The sequence below is a fragment of the Hippoglossus hippoglossus genome, chromosome 16 (genome assembly GCF_009819705.1).
Source record: "Hippoglossus hippoglossus isolate fHipHip1 chromosome 16, fHipHip1.pri, whole genome shotgun sequence".
Classification (NCBI taxonomy): domain Eukaryota; kingdom Metazoa; phylum Chordata; class Actinopteri; order Pleuronectiformes; family Pleuronectidae; genus Hippoglossus; species Hippoglossus hippoglossus.
In genome coordinates, this window is record NC_047166.1 from 20,231,545 (window position 1) to 20,253,358 (window position 21,814).

Sequence of the window (21,814 nt, forward strand, 5' to 3'; positions counted from 1 at the left end):
TTCAGTTGTGAGCAGGTGATGCACAAAAACTTGCAAAACGTAGTCCAACTATATTGCATTTAGTGTTAAATACCTTTCCCCTATACCTCCACAAAATGCACATTATTGCTGGAGAGTGTGTTCAGTTGTTTTGTTGATAACATTGTTGATAGGATCGGCCAGGGCAAATCAAACCCAGGCTAAACTGTTGACAGGAACTGAAATTGGAAAAAAGTGTTGCTAGACCTGGTAGGGGAGGTGTCGGTAAGCTGTAACAGCAGCCATGTGTCCAGAGGGGCCAAAACAAGAATGTGGGGCAACCACCATGCAGGTTTAACACCCAAAAGGATCGCTTTAGTGAAGTAGTCCGTTGTCAAGTAGGCAACACGTGAAAGCCAGGGCCAGTGTATGTGAGCTACTCACACCCATTGAAAATTTGAGGGCTAGTGTGTTAAATAATGTAATGTTGTAAAATATCTTTGCAGCAGTTTGTGTTGTTATTTCTTGACCAACAACCTCTGGCTCAACACAGCAGCTTAAAAATACTCTCATACCTGTGGTTTTACCAGGTTTTAAACCTGTTCTACCTCTAACATTAGAAAACCCTGGAACACATTTGACTAGCTTGCTTGCTAACACTACGCCTTTGAGTAAGGCTGTTTTCACTGGCTGTCTGCCACTTTACGCTCTTCTAAACACTGAATGGGCTCATCTGACCTTTGCTTAAACAAGATGACAAACAATTTCAATGCACCTGTAAATGTTCTCAGTTAATAATTAATGCTTTGATAACTTTCCTTTGCACTTTATTGAAGTTTGATTTTAGGCAAAGAACATTTTTGGCATGCCACTGGCTACTGGTGACATGAGCCTAAAAATGTCATTGGCTTGTCAGTATCAGCTTTCAGAAATAGTGAGCACAGAGCACAGAGCACACCTGCACCCTGCTTCCCTTTACCCCGCAGGCTGTTTTGTCTCCATTGGCATTGTTGGTGCATTCAAATGTTATTTTCTTTCTCTCTCTGAAAAAATGTTTGCTTTCTCCAATGATTTCTCTGTTCTACTGTATTTGTTTTTGCTGTCTGAAATGTCATGTTTGAGTTTGCACAGAATCCCCTCTCTCTCACTCAGGGCTCTCCAATCAGGAAAACTTCAGTCTCAGAAGCCCCCTCCCATGTCATCAGTGATTGGGTAAAAATACCTGCCCATCCCACCCTCTTCTTAACGTATGGCTACCAGCCCTGCCCATCACCAAAACCGCTGAATCCTCTAGCAAGCAACTCTGATTGGCTTACTTTTTTCCCCTGCTTATTTACCTCACTGTTTCACTATTGACCAATACCTCCTGTTAGCTGGATAGACATAACACATTAGTGCCTCAGATTCTGACCCTTTCTGGTACGCTTTTAATACAACTGCGAGTTTTTTAATAATAACAAATGCTAGTTGCAGTAATATTAATATTTTCAGATCTTTTGAATGGTGTGGAAATGTGTGTGTGTGTGTGTGAGGTTAGTGGGTAGTCAATATTGTGTGTACTCTGCTACTAATGCAGTAACTCATACTTATGTCAGATTGTCTGACAATAAGCACTGGTGAGATTGTTGTTGCGTGGATTAATTTGCCTTTCTTTCAAGTGAATTTGAAATGGGATGGTGGTGTTAAAGAGATAATTCCTTCTTACATTTCAACTTAAACAGCTTGATTTTGGACTGGAGCCTAGAAACCAGTTCTTGACCCCGAGAACAGTGTGTGTGACAAAGTAATCTGAGTACAAGGTTCATGGTGGACAGCCAGAGAAGCCATTCGTATGGAATAATGTTTCCAGTCACTATGACAGATTTCTAACCATTGGAAGGTAAAAGGATAGACACTGTGAACCTGGCAACAGAGACGCTCACTCTGAAAAGCCGGTGTGGCCCGCGTCTTTTCTAAGGCATACAACATAGATTTCATGGCCTTCACAAATTACTGAGAAAAAGAGTCCTGGTTCCCTTCATCTGAAGTGAATGAAGTCAATTAATTGCGGATAAGAAGTAAACTTGCGTTCTCTCCTTGATGTCGTAAAATAACAGTCCTGTTAAGTTGAGGTGCATCTGTCCCTAGTCTACCTTTTCACTAACCTTGATGGAAATTGCGTCGCTTTGACTGTCTAGGTCTCAACGTCAGGGCGTGATATCATAACCTCACATCATGTGATAACAAGACAATTATTATCTTGTCTTTAGTTACAACTAATGAAAGATGGACAGTACACTGTAAAATATATAATAAGTTGGCCTAAATAAAATCTTATTTCAACTCAGCAACTTCATTTAACTTAAATTTACTTAAAATATCTAAGGCAATGATTTTCCATACTTTTTTTTAATAGTAAAGCCAACTTATTATATATTACAGTATAGTGGATTGACATTGACTCGTGATAAAATATTGAATGCAATATGATGATTAGCTTGCCATACTGGGCAATATGGGTGCACATCTCTCAGTAAAGGCAGCCGGGCTACAGTTTAAATAATATTTAATAATAATAAATGCATACAAGAAAATCTGAAGGAGCCAGTTTGAATGGGCCTGATGCTACTGATAGTAATTGTTGTGTTCATGAGGTGTAAACGCTGGCAGTGTAATAGTGAGAAAACAGCCAAGTGGACCTTGAGTTGAGAATGTTTTTCTCACACATTTTGATTTAAGATTGACACAAACCCTCCATCATCTGCTCGTCTCTTGTCTGTTTCAGAGCTGGACTTCAGCTGTCACCTCTTCAGCTGTGAATGTGGCTGCTACAGTACGTCATTGAAACAGAATGACTAGTGGCTACAACAATCCTGGCCATTGTACAAAATAAGTGAAGTAGAGAATACTCCAATGGGTCTTTTTATCAGGTGTAATAAGTGATACATTGCCAGGTGTATATTCATGTAACCATGTTCTGCCACTTTTATCAACTACATCCTGTCCCAGGAGGATACCAAGGCACACAGGCCACGTAGACCACTCAGTGTATTCTGCCCTCCTGTGTCTCTTCTGCTGGGCTTGTTTGTCCACACTGAGAATCTTGATTAGATGCTCAACCACCTCATGTAGCTGTTCTACCCTAGTTTCCTCTCAGATACTGTATCTGAGCTCCTCAACTTTTCTCTGATGGTGAGCCTGCTGCATCAAGTGGCATTTTTGGGGAAATATGTACTGGTTGGGTCCCCCAAGGCAAAAAGCATTTGAGGAAATGAGGGCCAGAACTGCCGCAGATATGCCAGATAAGCGCCTGCTGGCAGGGCCCATGGGGTCTGGTCATTATCAGCCACAAACAACATGGGGCCACCACCATGTGGGCTTCCCCTGCAGAGGAAATAAGATTGCACTGCCATGACGGTGCACAGTTTAGAAATGGAAGGATCAAAACCTTCATTACCCACAATGCAACGGAACCGCTGAAACTCACTCTGGGAGTTTAGAATTAAAGAGAAGACTTTTCGAGACTAAATTAGCCACTAACGCATCTAAATGTCAGATTAATTGTTTCTACATTTTCAAACTTTTTGTCTTTAACAACAACAACACTGAATGTCATGTGTTTGTAAGTTGAAAGCGCGTGTCTGTTTTTCCAAATTAGCATAGGGAAGTGCCCCGCCGATGTTCATAAAAGGGCATGAGACTGCAGTGCTGTGTGAACTCAGAAATCCCAGAAACTGAGAGGAACATCAAAGAACCCGGGAGTGATTCAACGAAAAATAAAAAGATGGCAGCGTATCGGACTCAAACTGTAAAAAAAGTTGTCATATTTTGTAGTGTCAGCAGTTGACATAAAATACCACAAACAACGATACAGCTTTCACCAACAATGTCGCTGCAGTCCATGTATCTGTAGAAATTTGCATAATTGAACCCTAACCCTAGTAATAAATAAGTTAGATCTCAGATTCGGGTTCAAAATAAATATTGTGAAACACAGAAGAGAGAGGGGGAAGGGAAGATAAAAGGAAAGTGCACAAAGTTATCAGATCTGGAGCAGCGCAGCATTGGAAACACAGCAGTGCAGGTGAACCCTCAAATGAGCATCTGTGGATACTCGACCTGAGCCTGACCGACCCATCAGGAACGGACAATAACTGATGATTTTACTCAAGCATTTCAGTTGTCAAGTTTGCGGAAGAGTGCTCTTCAGTGTGCGTAGATTTTGTTCTTATGTATAAGAACAAATCCCAGATAAGAAAACATTGTAAACTTTGTAAGTTTCTTAAGAATGGTTGGTGAATGAGGCCAAATGACCTTGGATCGTGTCTTTCCCTCCACTTACTGCTCACAGTATGCAGTCGCAATCTCTCTCAAGCTTTTTTAGGGGTCATGTCAAGTTAAGAATGCAAATCCAACTTGCAGATGCAATATGTTGTGGCTGCTCTGGCTTGTCGATAGTTTGTAATCTAAACGTGATATCACTGGTTTGAAATGAGGTCTCATGTGATTTGTGCCGACCCTGTGGTGATGTAGCTGTTTTTGTCTCTGAGATTGACCAGAAAATAAATAAGAATGACTTGTTTCCCTTTTGAAGATGAGCCAACACCATCCGCCCATTCACTTCTCTGTGTTTCAAATGCAAAACATGTTTAATGTAGCTAATTAATTTATGCAACACCTAATTTAGAATGCGGCAGCATCTGCACCAGGCAGGTCAGCTCTCACCCCTGAGACAGGGCTCACTGCTGGGTCTCCCCCTTGTTGCAGTCTCCTTTACCCCCACATTTAGAGGCTAATACACAAAGAAAATTAGAACCGCCAAGAGAGACCTAATTCCAATTCATGCTGGCGTTTGTTTCCTCCTTAATAAACTTTTAAATTATTTCAATCATCACGCCTGTGTATTTACAGGTTGCAGCAGTAGGTTAATCAGACATTAAGCTTTTAGATGAGATGGGTTGTTCCTTGCATTCCATGTGCTGCAGAACATCTTGTAACATGAACAGAAGGTTGATGTTTGACTTAAGGACTAGATTATACCAATATGATGCTAGTCCATTATAGATCTTTATTTATTAAGCGTAATGCATCTCTCCCCTCCCCACCAACCACCCACCTTTTGCCTCCTGATACTTAGGTCCGAGGAAATGGTGTTGTATTTCAGAACCGTTGATTGCTTTTTAATATCACTGCCTACGGTGTACATTTAGCAGTTGTATTGCCCTTTTACTTGAAATTGAATTTCTTCCATCATGTGATTTTTTTTTTTAATCCAGGCGTCCAGAGGCTACAAAAATTGATTCCTTCTTCTCTTCAGCTTTATTTGCTGTTCAGCAGGAGGCCATACCGTAACAGATTAGTTTATTACTTGTCAATAACTCCAGCGTCGTAGTCAGTCTTAGTCAAGCAACACATGACAAAGACAAACAAGTACATAAAGCTATAAATGGAACCCTGATGGTGTGGGGAGGGTTGAAGGATGGACTTTTGGATGATTGGGCGTTGGAAAGGAAAATAATTGACATAAGGACAACTGAAGTGGTGTTGGGGCATACATGGTATTATCTACATTTTTCTACATTTGTATAATTATTGTAAAATGCATAAAGAAAGTTACTATCATAATCTACAGAGAACTCATTAAAACCCTAATTTAGCCAACAGCTTTCAGTCGTCATCATTAGGTCCATTTTGCAGCTTATTGTCATTTGTGAGAATAACAGACCAGGGGCAGACTTTGGGGGCGTCATGCTGAGATATTGCGAGCACTGCAGCTATAATGGAATTTTGAAACTGATATGCTTCAGTGTTCTAGAAAATCAATAGTAAACATCAGTTTTTGGTGTCAGTCCCATATACCGACCACATACCGACTGTTATTCAAGCGACATAGCAGATGGATCTAGATGAAGAGAGTTAGCAGAAGGATCTTAGAATTGAATAGTTATCATGTTGGGGAACAACCAGTTCCAGCAGCATTTCTCCCTACTGCAGGTTCCCCTTTGGAAGAGAACATGTCAGCCACACTTGTAAATCACAGCTGGAAAAAATTCCAAATACTTTGTCACAGTTGGAAACAAAACTCTACACCATAGTTGCTGAATTCAGTCAGAGTCCGGAGGGTTATTGTGAGATAATGAAAGTGTAATCTTTTCCTTGCACTCATTGTTAGCAGTGCTCAGTACTGAATACTAAGCTCAATGATTAAATGTTTTAATCTAAAAAGGATTCTGTAATAACTTTGCAGCTCTATGGGAGAGGCTGGTTGAGGGAAGATGGTTTACTTAGCACCGAATGTACTGATGTTATGTAACACATTCATCAGAACTGAAGGTTGTTTTCCTTAGTAAACGCTGACTGCTATGGCTGATATGGCCTGGTGTGTGTGTGTGTGTGTGTGTGTGTGTACAAGTTTCAGGTTACAGATAGATAGTAAACGCTGACTGCTATGGCTGATATGGCCTGGTGTGTGTGTGTGTGTGTGTGTGTGTGTGTGTGTGTACAAGTTTCAGGTTACAGATAGATTTAAGTTAGGTAAGAGTAAGGTTTGGTGACAGACATAGTTTTCTTGTGATGGTTAGGTTATGGTAAGGGAATAGGGAACGCATTGGTGTAAAGGTGTGTCCTCAGAGCTATATATAAATAAAAGAAAAATGTGTGTATGTAAATCTTTGCATTTGAGCTTCGCATAACTTACAATGAGCAGGTAGCATAGATATACATGACCAAGGGTGGGGCACATCTGGCACATCATTATAATCAGGGCAGCAGAGTTGTAAATCCTCATCAGGCTCATGAAATAGATGAAATTAGGCATTGGCGTGAAATCTTTTCTTATCACAAGCAGATAAAAGGTTGAATGGATGAAATCTTCTAGTCCCAGAGTCACACATCATCTTAGCCTTATCTACCCTGTGCCCTGAATCACACTCACCCAAACCCAAGACCACACACACCGAACTCCCAGCTGGACGGTAGCCCTGAGAGAGAGATTGTGCGAGACCACTGTGACACACTGTTTGCGTGACTGTTTGTGCGTGCTCGTCTGCGCACGCGCATCTCTGCGAGTCTGTGTATAGGTGCATTTGTATCTGTTTGTGTATGTTACAGCGTGTTAATTTGACTTTGCAGTCAGATGACAGTGCCACTGTACAATATGACGCTCAAATGTGCCAAGTGCGGAGTTATCTCTTCGGCTGACGTTTCCACCACAGCTACCAGTAACGCCATGTTAGTCCCGCTAATTATTTTTCCTTAACTCTTCTTACCTCTATTCTCTCCTCTGCTGTACGCCTCCCTTCTTCTCCCTTTCTTGATTTATTCCTCTTGTCATTTTTTTTGTTCTCCCTGATGCCCTGACAGGGGGTACTTCATTCAGTATGAGAGACGCCTGAAGCTTATGTGCTTCTCCTCTAAAGAAACTGTGTTAACTGTATATATGTAATTAATAATGCAAATGTGGTTGATGATAGAAGTTTGTGTGCGCGTGTTTCTCTGAAGAGATCATCAGAGTGACAGAGCTCAGTAGAACAGATGTTGAGTAGGCATTGGCTATGTGTGCAGAGAGGACATCAAGCACTGTGTGTGTATGTGTGCGTGTGCGTGTTGCTGTGATCTGAGTGCCTAGATTGATTAGTTCTGTTATTTTCAGCCTGGGCCTTCATTTTCTACTTCTAACTATAGCGCTGATAGAATCTGATCGTAGAGAAAGAGGTTAATTGTGCCCGTTTTTACCTCTAGAGTGTTGCTCTGCTGCAATCTACAACATCTAAATAGCTACTTCATGTTTTGCAAAGCTTTGACTTAACAGAGAATACACATCATTTCACTTCACACTCTGTTATTTGACTTTGGTGATGCACTGCACACACATCGGTGAGTACTCCATAGCTCATGAAGGCCGTATACACAGAAATATACAGAAACGTGTATTAAAAACTGCATCAGCTACATAGCACTGCAGTAAATATTTCACATGTTGGTTGGGTATGGCAGTACTGTGTATGTAGCCCCATCACCTTTAGTCCTAATCCTGTTATACACATGCGTATTTATTTCTATGATGACTAAGGTTTCTTTCTAAACGAGATGGCTAGATCTAAATATAATAGTAAACACTATTAAATATAAAAATCTCTTTATTTCAGTCCCTGTAAACTTTACTCTACAAACTGTTTCACTCCTGTGTAGTATCTACATTATTTTAAATGATAATCTAAATACAATCTCCAAGGTCTAAGTTAAGATAAGATAAGAGCATCAGACAGTCAGAATGATTGATAAGAGAATTTAAAAAAACGCAATAGAAATTCACTGCAGAAATATTGTTTGTATAGAAACCTACTTGAGTTCAGTGCAGTTGTGTAGAATGATTGCACAAGGATGTATACTGTACGTAGACTATATCTAAAGTCTTACCTGATTCTGCCACTTTGGTCCATATTTAGTTTTAATGTTTTGGGGATAATATACATTTTCTAGTGCAGTCTGGATGATTATTGGCAGATCTAAAAACACCAGGCAACATTTTAAAATGTTCCAATAATGTTTCTTCTGCTTCCATCTCGTGTCCATGACTTGTGTTGGCACCAACCTCATCCTGTGACTACGTTTCTTTGGGCCCCCTGTGACCTACCTATTTCCAATGATGAGATTCCCTTAAATGTAGATCAGTATAGCAAAACACAAAAGCCAGCACTATTAAACATTCAAATAAAAAAAGATATAAAACATTCCTGTGGCCCCACCATGGCCCTTACATTTTTACCAACCTTGAATCTCTTCTTAAATATAATTCGTTGGTCTCAATACAGCAGTCGTACCTTTTGAATAATAGTGTTTATTCTGCTCTCATCAGGGGTCATGACTTTTTTAATGTCAGCCTCTGAATACAGGCTTTAAATCCGTATTGTATAGATTTTTTTTTTCTACTGGCCAACATCAGTGGAACACATGCTACATGTCATGACTGGTGTCACGCTTGCATGGAGATCTCAAATTTGTAATGTCGTGGGAAAATAGTGGAGTCAGTAATATTCTCATTACTGCTGACAGAAGGTGATTATTTGAGAGAACAGTGCTGTGACGAATGACGTATTTCAGAAACAAGGTCCAGACTGAAAATAAGTGGAATTGCTCTTTTAACTGATTTGTTTTGACAATTTCCAGCCTCTTTATCCGTGATCAATTTCATACCGAAACAAAGCAATTGTCGTGGTACTGAGTGCCACTGTGGGCAGGGTGAAGAAACGGTGGCCAGCATCAGCAAACCCATTCAATGCTACAATAGCCCAATTTAATACCAGAGGTGGAAAGTAACTTGATAGTTTTTAATGCTGATACTTTGTTCCTCGTTTTCATTTTATTTCGCTTTTTCTTTTACTTAAATGTATCGTTTTTACATTTTACTTTGCAGACTAATTCATCAATACAAACTACATTTGCATTAGAACATGAAGTGTATTATGCAAAGTAGCATTTGAATAAAACTGACAAATAGACTTTAATAGCAATGATATTTTTTCTTTGAAGCATTCAAATTGTAGTAAATAAGCTTCAAACATATCCTGTCATTTTAGCAACAATAATATACTGATCTCTTAACAAACTTAACAGTTTAAGTAAAAAAAAACAATGTTTTAACAAAAACAAATGTCGTAAGCATCTCATCTCTCCCTTTTGAAGCGTGAAGCACCTGTTGTTAGATCAGCCACATCATGGTGTTTTTATCAAAGGTCAAATGATGTGTTATGAAGGAACCAGGCCTTTGTTCGAATCTGAGGAATATTATTGATGATTCCCTTTGACCTTCACATTAATATACACTCCGCAGCAGTCACTTAATGTCAGTCAGTAACATGCTCTTACTTTAAAAACAGAACAACACTTTCCTTCGGTCTTTGTCTTCAGTTTTACATTCTGTGTAAAGTGTGAGGCAAACAACATGACCCGTGGATTTTTAACACTGTGGCAGCTCACGAGCCATTAACTTCCTTCCAGTAAGTTTCATTGACAGCTACTTCACACTTACAAGACAAAGTAAAACCAATTGCTTATAAGGAAGTATTGCTTTATTGTTGCATGTGCCACACAATTAAACTTGAGTAAAAGTCCTCTGTACTTCTTCCACCTCTGAAAATCTATTTAGCCCCTGTTGAAAAGGCTTGATGAGAGAATCTGAGTGGTTATTTTGAGAAAAAATTGTCAGAGCAGCAAAGTGAGACCAACAACATGGGCAGGGGGAACGACACTTCTCCAGACTCTCTCTCTCTCTCTCTCTCTGTCCCTCTCTGCTCTGCCTCCTCTGTTTGTCTTTGTATTCTGTTTCAGCCTCATTACACTCGTTTTTTTTTTTTTCCCCCACTGCTCACCCTCGCTCCTCCTCTCTTTTCTGTGGCACTAGACCCTCTATGGTTTGACTGAACCATCTTAAACATACATGCATGTAATATATGTGAATTATGAGCATATATCTGCAGATAATGGATGTATGTTTTTGTATGTGAGAGTAACATAATTACTTGTTGTGATGTTATGTATTTATGCATGGTTAGGCTGCTAACACATGCTAATAGTGTGGACAGTTATATAAGGGTACGTAGGATGTTGGTTTGAGATTTTGTAAAGCATTTTTTGATTAACAAAAAAAAAATCCAGTTTATGGACAGGAATTTTGTTGAAGACTGCCATAGAATGTTAGAAAAAATACTAATCATAGCTAATGGATGTTTTTTCAGCATACTTGTTAGGAAACATTTTGGTTTTTCCCTGTGTCATGTTATCAAAGATTTACTACTGCTGTCCTTGACTGTAATTCCCTTCCCCTCCTGCAGGGCGTCATTGTGGAGCTCCTGTGTGGTTTTGCCCCTCCTGGCCCTCACTTGGATGTCGGCTGTCCTCGCGATCACCGATCGGCGCTCTGCTCTCTTCCAGATCCTTTTTGCCGTCTTTGATTCACTGGAAGGCTTTGTCATTGTCATGGTGCACTGCATCCTGCGCAGAGAGGTACCTCACTGCACCACTGACCCTATGCCCTATGAATTCACTTCTTCTTGATTTAGTTTGGGACTGTAAATGCTTTCTTTTGTGTAATGATGGTATTTTGTTGAAGTTTCCATAAAAACTAGTGCAGGTCACTTCTACGTTTAATTAGTCAGGCAGCATTTGAATAGTTGTTTTGTCTGCAAAGTCAAATTTCTCACGTCACTCCAAGAAGGTTCCGGGTCCGAACCTGCCGACAGACCGGGGATTTTCTGTGTGAAGGTTATTGATTCTGACTCTGGAGCGGAATCTGAGTTGTAGATTAATTTTCCTGTAGATGTAAATGTTAGGGTGGGTGGTTGTTTGTATCCGTAATATTAGCCCTGTCAACCTGTCTGAGGTGTACCCCGCCTCTCACCCAACATTACCTTCGTCTAGAACAAGATATCTTGACAGCTGGAATTTGAAGATGGGGTAGGATCCTGAAGGGATGATTACTAAGGATTTTGATAAATCCTAGACCTTGCCTCTGGCTTTACCAACAGCTCAAATGATCCCTTAATCAATATGGTCATGATGTGCCATTGTCCAGAGTGTCCTTAGCCCTAAAAAGTGCATCCTAGTGTTTGTTTTATTGATTAATCCCTCGCAGCCAAAAGTCTATTTAGCCATTAAACTCACTGGATCATGAAATATCAGGACACATATAGCAAGCACATGTCAGTGAACTCCGGCACCACCTACACATGCTAAAATGTGAATTCTGCCCACAAGATCATTGAAGGTTTGAATGGCTGTGACATTCCTTTAGCATTCAGGCTCCTAATAAGATGAACTAATTTTAGTTTAATGATCCTCAAGACCCTTGTTTTTATCTGTAGTGCTGCCATCAGCACTTTTATCCTCGTGAGGCTTTGTCTTGTGCTGGCAAAGTCTATATATACACACGTTGATAAAAATTCCTACATTAGTAAAATAGTCATGTCCTCTTTATCACCCTGCTGTTATCATTCACTTATTTATTCCTGTCTATTTAGCAGTTTTTCTTTGCCTGTACCTCGCTCCTCCTGGAACAATATCACCCTGAACTGGTGGATGTGAAACATCTTTGAATTGCAACTTTAAACAACAGAACAGCAAAGTAAAACTGCATCAAATTGTAGAATGATTCTTAAGGATTTGCTCCAATTTCCCCTTAAAGCGACAGGGTCATGATTGTGGTCTGTGAAGTATGTGATGTCAAAATGTATTGAATGGGAATGCTGTGGGGGCAGATGACTATGACAACTCCCAATGTGGAAAACCCTTATGACTTTAATGATATATATAATCTGTTGTCCATGACCATTGTAGTTCTGCAGGACTTTGACCTCCACCAGGACATTTAAGTCCAAGGCCCCAAAACTATAAATTAGTTTGATCGATCTAATACATTTAGCGCCTCAGTCAGTGTTTGCAAACTGACGTATTTATTAAAGAAGTCACATCAGGATTTCATTTGCCAGCCTGTACTAAGATGTCATGGTTTGTTGCAGGTTCAGGAGGCGGTGAAGTGTCGTGTAGTGGACCGGCAGGAGGACGCAAACGGAGACTCAGGAGGATCTTTCCAGAATGGCCATGCTCAGCTCATGGTAAGGATGTGGATATGCTTTTTTTGTGGTTATTTTCAGCTTTTAATTGATAAATTGCTAGCACCACTATTATTAATTATTGAGAGGATGTGTGCAGTTGACACAATAATTACTGTTTTCTGTCCTCAGACTGACTTTGAGAAAGACGTGGATATGGCTTGCAGATCAGGTAAGCTGTGGGTTGAGTGAGTTTGATTCTGTGTTTGTGTGTGGATTTGATCCGACTTCGGGGACCGCTGTTTAAAAAGCTACAGATGCCTCTTTGTGCCTCTTTTCACCACTTCAAATTCGCCAGCGCTGTCGTAACAGATGTGAGACATGTTCTCCCTCAATTCTGCACTTGTGTCTTACAGTCAGCATCACAGCAGCCTCCTTTCACCAAGGAGTTGTTTTGACAAGAGATACAGCACATTACTGCTGCACAACACAGTTTAGTCCAGGCTGATGGGAGAGGGATGAGCATGTGCTGAGCAGTTATAAGCAGATAAATAGGGCTGTCAGAGTCTCCTACACTGCAGCTGTATAATTAAGTCCCACCCGACAGTGCCACATCAGATACTGGCTCGGCTCTGATATCTGCTGGGAGTGAAAATCTGATTATCTCTCGAGATAGGATATCAAGAAAAGCATCTGGAGAAGAAAAGCTATTGAGACACAGACAGGCCCGATTGAGAAAAGGCAGGGAAAAAAAGAGATTGTTTATGTGGAGGATGGGGCACCAGCAGCATGCATATGATGAGGCCCTGTTTTGTTTAGAAGACCTTTTTCAAAATCTAGTTTTGCATAGTGCATATTACTGTATAAATGTGTTGAATTGACTGAAATGATACAGTATAAATCACAGTTAGAAAAGGACTGGGGTCAGTAGGGAACCACATCTAATTTCACAGACACTCATACCCTCAAGCAGGTGTCCAGCCACGGTCCAACAGTTCATCTCAGATTGGTTTTCTGTCATTCTGTTGCCACCAGGCACTATGAAGCGCTCGTCTCTCCAGGGGGAGGAGAAAGCCTCGGCTGGGACCCTCACCCTTCAGAAGGGTTCTAACTTCAACACCATGCCAGCCAGCATGGCTAAGGTTCACCTCCAGAACGTGGCCGACTACAACTGTCACACTCTGACGCTGCGCAGGGAGAAAGGCGCGGCTAAGGGGATCAGCACAGAGCTACCAGGCGCCAAATCCATCTACATCTGCGACGGCGAACTCTTCAAGCAGCTGGACGGAGAGCTGCCTCGGGGGAACGGCGAGGGCAGCAGCTCTGAGGGCACTGGCAAAGGTCCGGGATACGTCATTCTACCGACCAACAACACGGGCACTCTGAAGGCAGCCAAGGGGAAAGAGGAGCAGGCGGCCAAGTATAACATCGGCATTGAGCAGCTGCCTCAGACCAGGCTCATCCACCTGGCCAACTCTGCCAGCGGGGAGCCAGTGCCTGGCTTTGGGCTGAAGACCCTGCCTGCCGACCAGGTCAGTGTGTCATGCTCTGACAGAGACTCACCTGCACACAACCTGCAGCCCAGAGACTCCCATGTGGCGAACATCATGTGTGATGGGGGAGACTCCGGAAACTCTGGTGTGATGTCTAAGAGTGAAACCGTCTCCACGCTGTCCATGAGCTCACTGGAGGTAAGACACCACTAAAGTAATTTGCATATTGTTGTCACAGTAATGCATCGTCAGCCTCATACCTATTATTTAAAATGTGACATGCATGTACAGTTTTGCTTTGTACTGCTACTACTTACCATAAATTCTCAAATATTTCGATCACAGCTGTATTCAGAACCAGGCCTTTACTTGGTTTTTAATTTGTAATTTCCCATATTATGAGGATATTTATTTAATAAATTCTAGTGAGACATCTCCCTGTTCTCTGATCTGTTGTTGTAGAAATTATATATTAATACTTTTTGCTGACAATGCCTAGATTTAAGATAATATGAATTTTCAATGCACCAATCCCATCGGTACAACAACAGGCCCCACTGACCACTCTGCTGTTCTCTTTTAACACGTACCTTTTTTTCACTAATGTATTGCAATCTCTTGTGAGTAGCAATTTTATTCATAATGTAAGAAAGAAGTTCTTGTGAAACTTAATAAGTTAGTAAGGTGTTGCCTTTTGATATTTTGGATGTGGCAGGGAGATACGTCCTCTCTTGATGTCTCTTGTTTCTAGAGCTGCGAAGCTTTTAGTAACAGACATGATGCTTTACTGGAAGGCTTTTCAAGTGAAGCATCTGCAGGAAGTGTTGAGTTCCACAGGTAGTGGCTGTAAAGGTGAAACTGATTGTAATAAATTAGTGAAAGAAAAAAAAGGTTTTTCTTTTTAACACTAACAGCAAGTAAGTGTCTCAAGACTGTGTTGTCCTACTGATGGAATTCGTGCTGTATGGAATGATGCTATGCTGAATTTACTATGCAAGATATATTTCAGATAATTCCATGTGATTTTTTAACTTGCTTTTGTTTGAGAATTTACAGTAGCATCACGTTGGTAAACATCACTTTCTTCTCATCATTCTCTCAATACAGGGACATCAATCTTTTTTTGTTCATCATCTATTAGTTTGCATGGACTACAGCCATCCATACAATAAACATTAGCGAACATAGTAAGATTCTAAAACCGTGCTCTACAATCATATATGTGGCATGTATGGAGCCACGGGCTTAAGTCTGATCAGAGTTGATCAACTGAGCCACAGATAAACTGAATAGTTGTCCGTTATGTGAGATAGGTCTCCTCAGGGAACTGCTGTCCGACTTTTCTTGTATGCCGAGGTCATCCCCTCTCTGATGCTAAACACAAGCCAACTTATTACATTCATGGCAAAGGCTAGATCATGAAAAGCATCCCAGCATTTTCTGGCCCCATGTAAGGACAGCATCTTTAAAAAGGTTAGTTTTCACTCAGCTCCTCGCTCAGACAGCAATGGCAAGTTGAGATGACTCAGTGATCAGCACACAGCAGCCTGGACATCTGCCTGCTGGTGTCTTTTCACTTCGGGGCAAAACACAATCCCATAATGCCGTGTGAGGCGGCAGCTGACACAGCTACCGAGCAGCCTGAAGGTCAGGTTTTCTTTCATCACTCTGTGACGGAGGACTTAAAGGTCATTCGGTCACAATCTGTTAACTGCAAACTTGTGCCAACAGGGTCAGAATGACCAGCAGCAAACCTTGTTTCCACCCATATGACTCACTCCTCTTCTCTGAGTCCCAGAAACACCATTTCTTGACTGGCTGATGTGGGGATACACAATGAAACACTTAAAAAAAATAAGGAACTCAAGACACATCTTTAATCTCTCTGTCTCATCTCCCCCCAGAGACGAAAATCACGCTATGCAGAGCTTGACTTTGAGGTAATTTTAGTCTTCTTGATTCCTACAGAGCTTTTTTAGACCAAAAAGCTGATGTCTCTAAGCTATTCAGACCTCTAGATGTTTGCATATATTCATGACTCAAAAATTTTGGGCGGGACTGTAGTGTTGAGATTAAAGACATTTCATGTGAAGGGGGTAAAGTAGGATTGATGGTAGGCTGTGCTGTTTGCCTTGTGCGTAACGTGCAATGTCCCTGTGTAGAAAATAATGCACACCCGGAAACGCCACCAGGACATGTTTCAGGACCTGAACAGGAAGATTCACAGTGCAGACAAGGATAGAGAATCTCCACCTGTTGACGCCAAAGCTGCCAAAAGATGGAGTGTGTCCTCTGCCAGCAGTGACAAGACCAACATGAGTGTAACTAGTTTGACTTTATTCTGTTCTGCCCCCCCCCCCCCTCCCCTATTTCGAATATTGTTCCCCTTTTTTACTTAGCACAAATCACAACACTTGAGTAGGTTGTTAAATAGATGCAGCCATTTTGAAAATTGCATATGCTTACAATGCCAGTGCTAGAAGAAATTAGATGTGGGGAGAATCTAGAGGCTTAACTGTGGTTAGTCATACAAACTGCAATTCCAAACTAAGCCAAACAAACCGCATCACTTGGAATCAGCATTGCCAGGTGTACAATAATTATCCTACTTGTTTATAATTTTGCCCACTTTGCAAGGTATGATCAACAATATCTCATAATGTATGATGATTTTGCGACACAGAATGAGTAGTTTTAATCAGTCAAGGGTATTTCACTGCCTAACATAATCAGGGTCGTAAAATATGGCTCCTACATCTGCATTTAGGCATATCTTTTCACATATTCTTCCAGCCAATCATGCTTCATTAACCATCAACATGAGCCTATGTTAAGTTTGAGCGAATAAGTTGAGCATGTTATTGATATATTTTCTATTTAGATGCCGAACAGGCTCATGATGCCATTTTACATGAACATAGACTCATGAGAACCAGTGGTCAAGGACAGCATGGCTTTCTTGTCCTTTAAGATTGTATAACATATCTTGTGCATAGGCAAAGATGAGTGTTATACTTTCACTTACACTTTAGTTTTCAATGTTGGGACTTTTCTATTTGAGTGAGTTCAGAAGGATTACCTCCTTTAAAAACAAACAATGTGGTTACCCAGGTAGCCAAGGTGGTTTTGCCCAATGATGGCCCAAAACCATCAGGCCAGAAGAGGTTACTCAACCCAAGTCTGGTTGCCACACAAGTGAACCAGCATTGCCAGCACAGGGCCGTCTATAATATAATATTATAGCATTATGTAATATATTATAATATTATAATTAATCTACACAACGTGATGAGGCAATAGCTAATGTTTTATTTTTTAAATGTACGTTGAAATTATGAATGGCTGAAGATATATATTACACTAGCCAACATCCTCAATCATTTTGCAATAGAAATGTCAAAGAATGAAACAATCGATTTTGTTACTTATTTTACTAGTGAGTTTTAATCCTGTCCAAACCAAAAAGCACCGAATGCCACTCAGCTGGCATTGTTGCAGGATTGAACGAGACTATCCCCTCCCACTAAGATTCAAAATATGCAACATGGCTGAGGTGATTTCTTGCTAAAAGATGATTCGTGCAGTTTTCTTTTTTCCACTATAAACAAGGGGAAACTTGGCTGAGACTTGATTTGTTAGATACTAGTTATCAACAGCAGGAAATCACATGTTGGCTTTGTAGCTGCAGTTATCCCAAGGCAGCAGTTCCCATTTCCTCCTGCTGCAAAAATCCCTCGATCTCCGTTTGTTTCACAGCTTTGGAGTCAGGGTATTCTCTGGCTTAAGGTCAACCTTACGTCCAACATATCAAGGCTACAGGAATTTGACACACAGTACACAGTCAGATAGGTTCTACCTCTCTCTCTATATCTATATATCCAATAGATATATCTATATATAGATATATGAACATTGAATGTAATAATAATACAAGAGGCAGAGAGATCATCTTCTCCACTCTGGGTACAAGATGTGTTTTGAAAATGAGCTCATCAACCACAATCATATTTTTATCCCAATCTTTATTGGCATGCTAGCTTTTTGCATATTCAATTTTATAGACTGAACCAGTTTTACGTTATATTATTTGGGTTTGTCAAACTGTTTAACAGTACAAAATATTTGTTTCCACTTTCTTGCCAAGAGTTAGCTCAACAGCTGGAACCGAAAAGTCGTGTTGATCACCACAAATTGAAGAAAATTTGCTGCCTAAAAATTCACGAGAAAAAAAACTTGTTTTGTACATTTCAATTGGTATCCAAATTAAACCTATTAAATTGTGCACTTTTAAAGTCCTGGTAGATGCATTATTTGGACTTTAGACAGAGGTTAGCTTCCATGCTTTATACTAAGCTAGGCTACAGATCCGTGCTCAACACAGAGAGTGGCAGCGATTTTATCGTTCTTGGCAAGAAACTGAAATTTGTTTCCTCTTAAGGCAGCATGAGGTAAAGTAGTTCCACCAAAACAACTGAAATACATCACAGATTTGATCTAAGACAAACAAGCCTTTTCACTATATCCTCCTCTCATCAGGACAAGCAGCAGACCCCAAGTAAGAGGGCGTGGGAGGGCATCAGGAAGACCCACTCCCCCCCATCCTGGGTGAGGAAGGACCTGGAGACAGTGGCAGCCTCTCCTCTGGAGCTGCAGACGGTGGAGTGGGAGAAGACCAGCGCCACCATTCCTCTGGTGGGTCAGGAGATCATGGACCTGCAGACAGAGGTGTGACCCTGATAATGGCCTCATACGTACGACTCTTTTTTTTTTTCCACGGCTCTCCGACAAACAAGCAGACACACCACATACACTGCCCTGCTCTGTACTTATACTCAAAGGCTGGATGAAGCCCACTGCGAGGAGCGTGAGGGGGAAGAAGGGTGAGGAGGAGAGAGAAGCATCACAATATCCGAAAAATCAATTCAACCAATTAAAAAGAGAGAATGGGAACACAGTGTCTTTCTCTATCGTTTCATTTGACGTTTGGACTGTGTTTCTGTCAAAACAATACTCGTCATCTTCTTGTATATGGTCTCAGATACCATGCTGGCTTACATGGGAGACAGGTTGCCAAAGCCGCTGATTCAGCTGCTGTATCTGCATCATGTAATAAACAGCACAGCAAAGGTAATCATGCAATGTTTACCCCTGCATTAAATGGTTACAGTGTAATAATCATGATTATGTCTCTTTTTTTCCACTGTTGAGAGTATTGCTGTTTCCGCTCTCTCTTTCTCCTGATGAACGCTTAAGTTGTACTTGGCTCGAGATGCCTCTGGATCTATTTCTTTGTCATCGATCTCAAAAGGGAAAATTGAACAGGGGTTTGAGGAGGCAGACTGCCAAACATACATCCATGTGCCCCTCAATGCTGTCGCCTCCCCTCCTACAGCTCTCGCCAATTCTTTTGGCTCCAAGACTTTATCCCCCCCCCCCCGATCCCTGCGGGGCAAGGTTGGCCCTGCAGCAACAGGCAGAGGGGAGGATGGAGAAAAAAAAAAAAATCGAAGACATCGACTTGAGTAGAATTGGCAGGTTTCCTCCTCATCAACAGAGACCTCAGAGACGCCAGTGAGCGGGCCGCTGGGCCCTGCGCTCTAAGCGGCCCTCAACGTCAACCTCAACCTCAGCCACACACGGAGGGACAACATGGACATCAGTGCATCCTGTTTCTTGATGTATAAGCAGGCTTGGTACAGTAGTGCAAAATAGGACAGTGTTTCCAAGATGCTAAGGAAAAAGGTGCTTGCGTGCGAGTGTGTATATGTATGTTGAGTAATAGAAGGTACAGACGGGGCCAAATTAAAGGATAAGTCGACGTAGATTCTGTCTCTGGAAGTTTCTCAAACTGCATTGCAGGGATGGAACACCACTCTTCCAAAGAATAGTCCCTCATTTGGTGTGGATGGTGGTGGAGGGTGCTCTCTAACACCCTGAGATCTGGTCATTGTCAAGGCCATATTGACCCCGCCCACCCTGAGGTCGGGGCAATTGTCGTCAACTCATTTTTCAGATTTCTTCCTTAAATTTGTCACCCGTCTGTAAATGATCCATAGATCTATAAATATTTATGGTTTGATGATTAAAAGTGATGCTTAATACAAGGCAGAGTTTATGAGAGGGATGGTGGTTGCACACAGAGAAAGCACAAGGCTCATTTGGAGTCCTGATGTACAGCATTGTAATTATTTCAGAGTTCTACAGAATGGATTTTAGCCTATAAATATCTTTCTTACTGTGCTTGGGGATAGTTGTTATCATTATTATAAATATGAACATAATTATTCTGATACTGATCCTCTCATCCCCCCCGTCCCTTCAGGTTACTGGACTATAGGAGTGTTCTGTATCGCAATGTAACTGTGTGTTTTGATATCACCGCCAGTCACTCCCTCAGATCTGTATTTGTCGGAAAAAAACCCTGACCACCGACCCCCGACCGCCAACCTCAGACCCCCTGATGTGTGACCCACCTTGCCACACATAGCCCCACCTCCCCTCACTCCCCTTTTTATTTTCCTGGGGTTGACTCTTTGTTAATGTACAGTTTTCAGAGCACAAAATGAATGTGTCTTATTTCTAATAAAAAAACATATCTATATAATAAAGCATCCGTCCTCTTGTTTTCTCAAGTGAAATACAAACATGATCAACTCTGGTTTTACTCACACCCACTGCTTTTCGGTTCAGTTGTGGTAGAAAAGTTGAGAAAACCTCAACCTCTCTACTGGCAGCTCAGGCACCAGCCAATCAAACTGCATTTCAATCAAATAGACAAGTGAAGGTCACGTTAATGCAAATTCAAGTCATGTTTGACATCAAACTGGTTAAGCATATTATTTCCTTATAGCGTGGCACGAGCACGAAAGCCAGCTATGTTGTGTGTCCCCAAACTGGGATTGGTTTTGGTTATGACGATCGTGCCAGCAGAAAACGTGGGTGAGTGCTCGGAAACTTGTGCACTGGACCTGTGAGCTTTGCCAGCCCAACATCACAAGCTCTAGACGTCACTGCAGCTCACTGGTTGCCATGACGTGATTCTAACACATAACTCCAACATGAGAAGCAGAATGACTGTGTCTGCTGATATCAATCAGTTCTCCCATCTCTCAAAAAACAAGTTTATTACTCTAAAATAACTGTTTCTTCAACATTTATGTTTGTGTTACATCTATTCAGTGAAAAGACCTTAACTTGAGGCCATACTGAGACTTTTAAACCAGTGCTGAGTCTTATCATCCTGCACTTTAAGTTAAGAGCTTCAGGTTCAGCTTTTATCGAAGGTTCATTGTAGGGAAATACAACAACATCACTGAAATGGCCTGTTGAGACAGCCATGGATATAAACGGCAAATTTGTTGAAAGCCGCTCAGCCATATTGTCCAAATAATAACAAATGAAGTCAGTAACTGTGTGACAGGCATTGTTTTGAATTCTACTGATGACAAATGAGCCTCATCGAGAATTAACCTGGTGGTCAGCAGCACTGGTTCGTAATACAGCTAATTCTGTGGTTTTATTGTAGGTCTGACACTGCTCTGCTGAGGGTGTATGCATTATAGATGTAGAACAGGATTGTATATTTATCTTCTTTAACTTCACTGGAGTTCTCTTTTGGCATTAATTATTCATTAGGTGATGATTTAACTAAATTCTGAATTAGTTAACACACCATTAAATTTTGAAAAGGGAAAACTGGTGAGATTAAAACTAGAATAACATTCACTTGTTTAATTCTTACAATTTAACTATGTTTGTAATGACATCTGTTTGTTGCATTTTATTCATTATTGATAAAATAAGCAGAGCAAAGGTGAGCAAAACACCCAAAATACT

At 41.1% G+C, this 21,814-nt stretch overlaps 1 protein-coding gene across 8 annotated transcripts in view; it reads left to right on the forward strand.

Annotated features, from left to right (window-relative positions):
- adgrb1a (adhesion G protein-coupled receptor B1a) overlaps positions 1-20,583 on the forward strand; it is a 157,533-nt gene extending 136,950 nt beyond the window's left edge. For 4 of the 8 annotated variants that reach the window (XM_034610908.1, XM_034610910.1, XM_034610909.1 and 1 more), the window contains 8 exons: positions 7,069-7,167; positions 10,770-10,941; positions 12,453-12,548; positions 12,678-12,717; positions 13,521-14,176; positions 15,883-15,918; positions 16,141-16,299; positions 18,515-20,583. In XM_034610908.1, the coding sequence (XP_034466799.1) occupies positions 7,069-7,167; positions 10,770-10,941; positions 12,453-12,548; positions 12,678-12,717; positions 13,521-14,176; positions 15,883-15,918; positions 16,141-16,299; positions 18,515-18,709 (1,453 nt within the window). In that variant the 3' untranslated portion in view covers positions 18,710-20,583. Of the gene's footprint in view, positions 1-1,110; positions 1,171-7,068; positions 7,168-10,769; positions 10,942-12,452; positions 12,549-12,677; positions 12,718-13,520; positions 14,177-15,882; positions 15,919-16,140; positions 16,300-18,514 lie in introns of all 8 variants that reach the window. The other 4 variants (XM_034610912.1, XM_034610915.1, XM_034610911.1 and 1 more) reach the window with 3 other exon arrangements.
- The last annotated feature ends 1,231 nt before the right edge of the window (positions 20,584-21,814 follow it).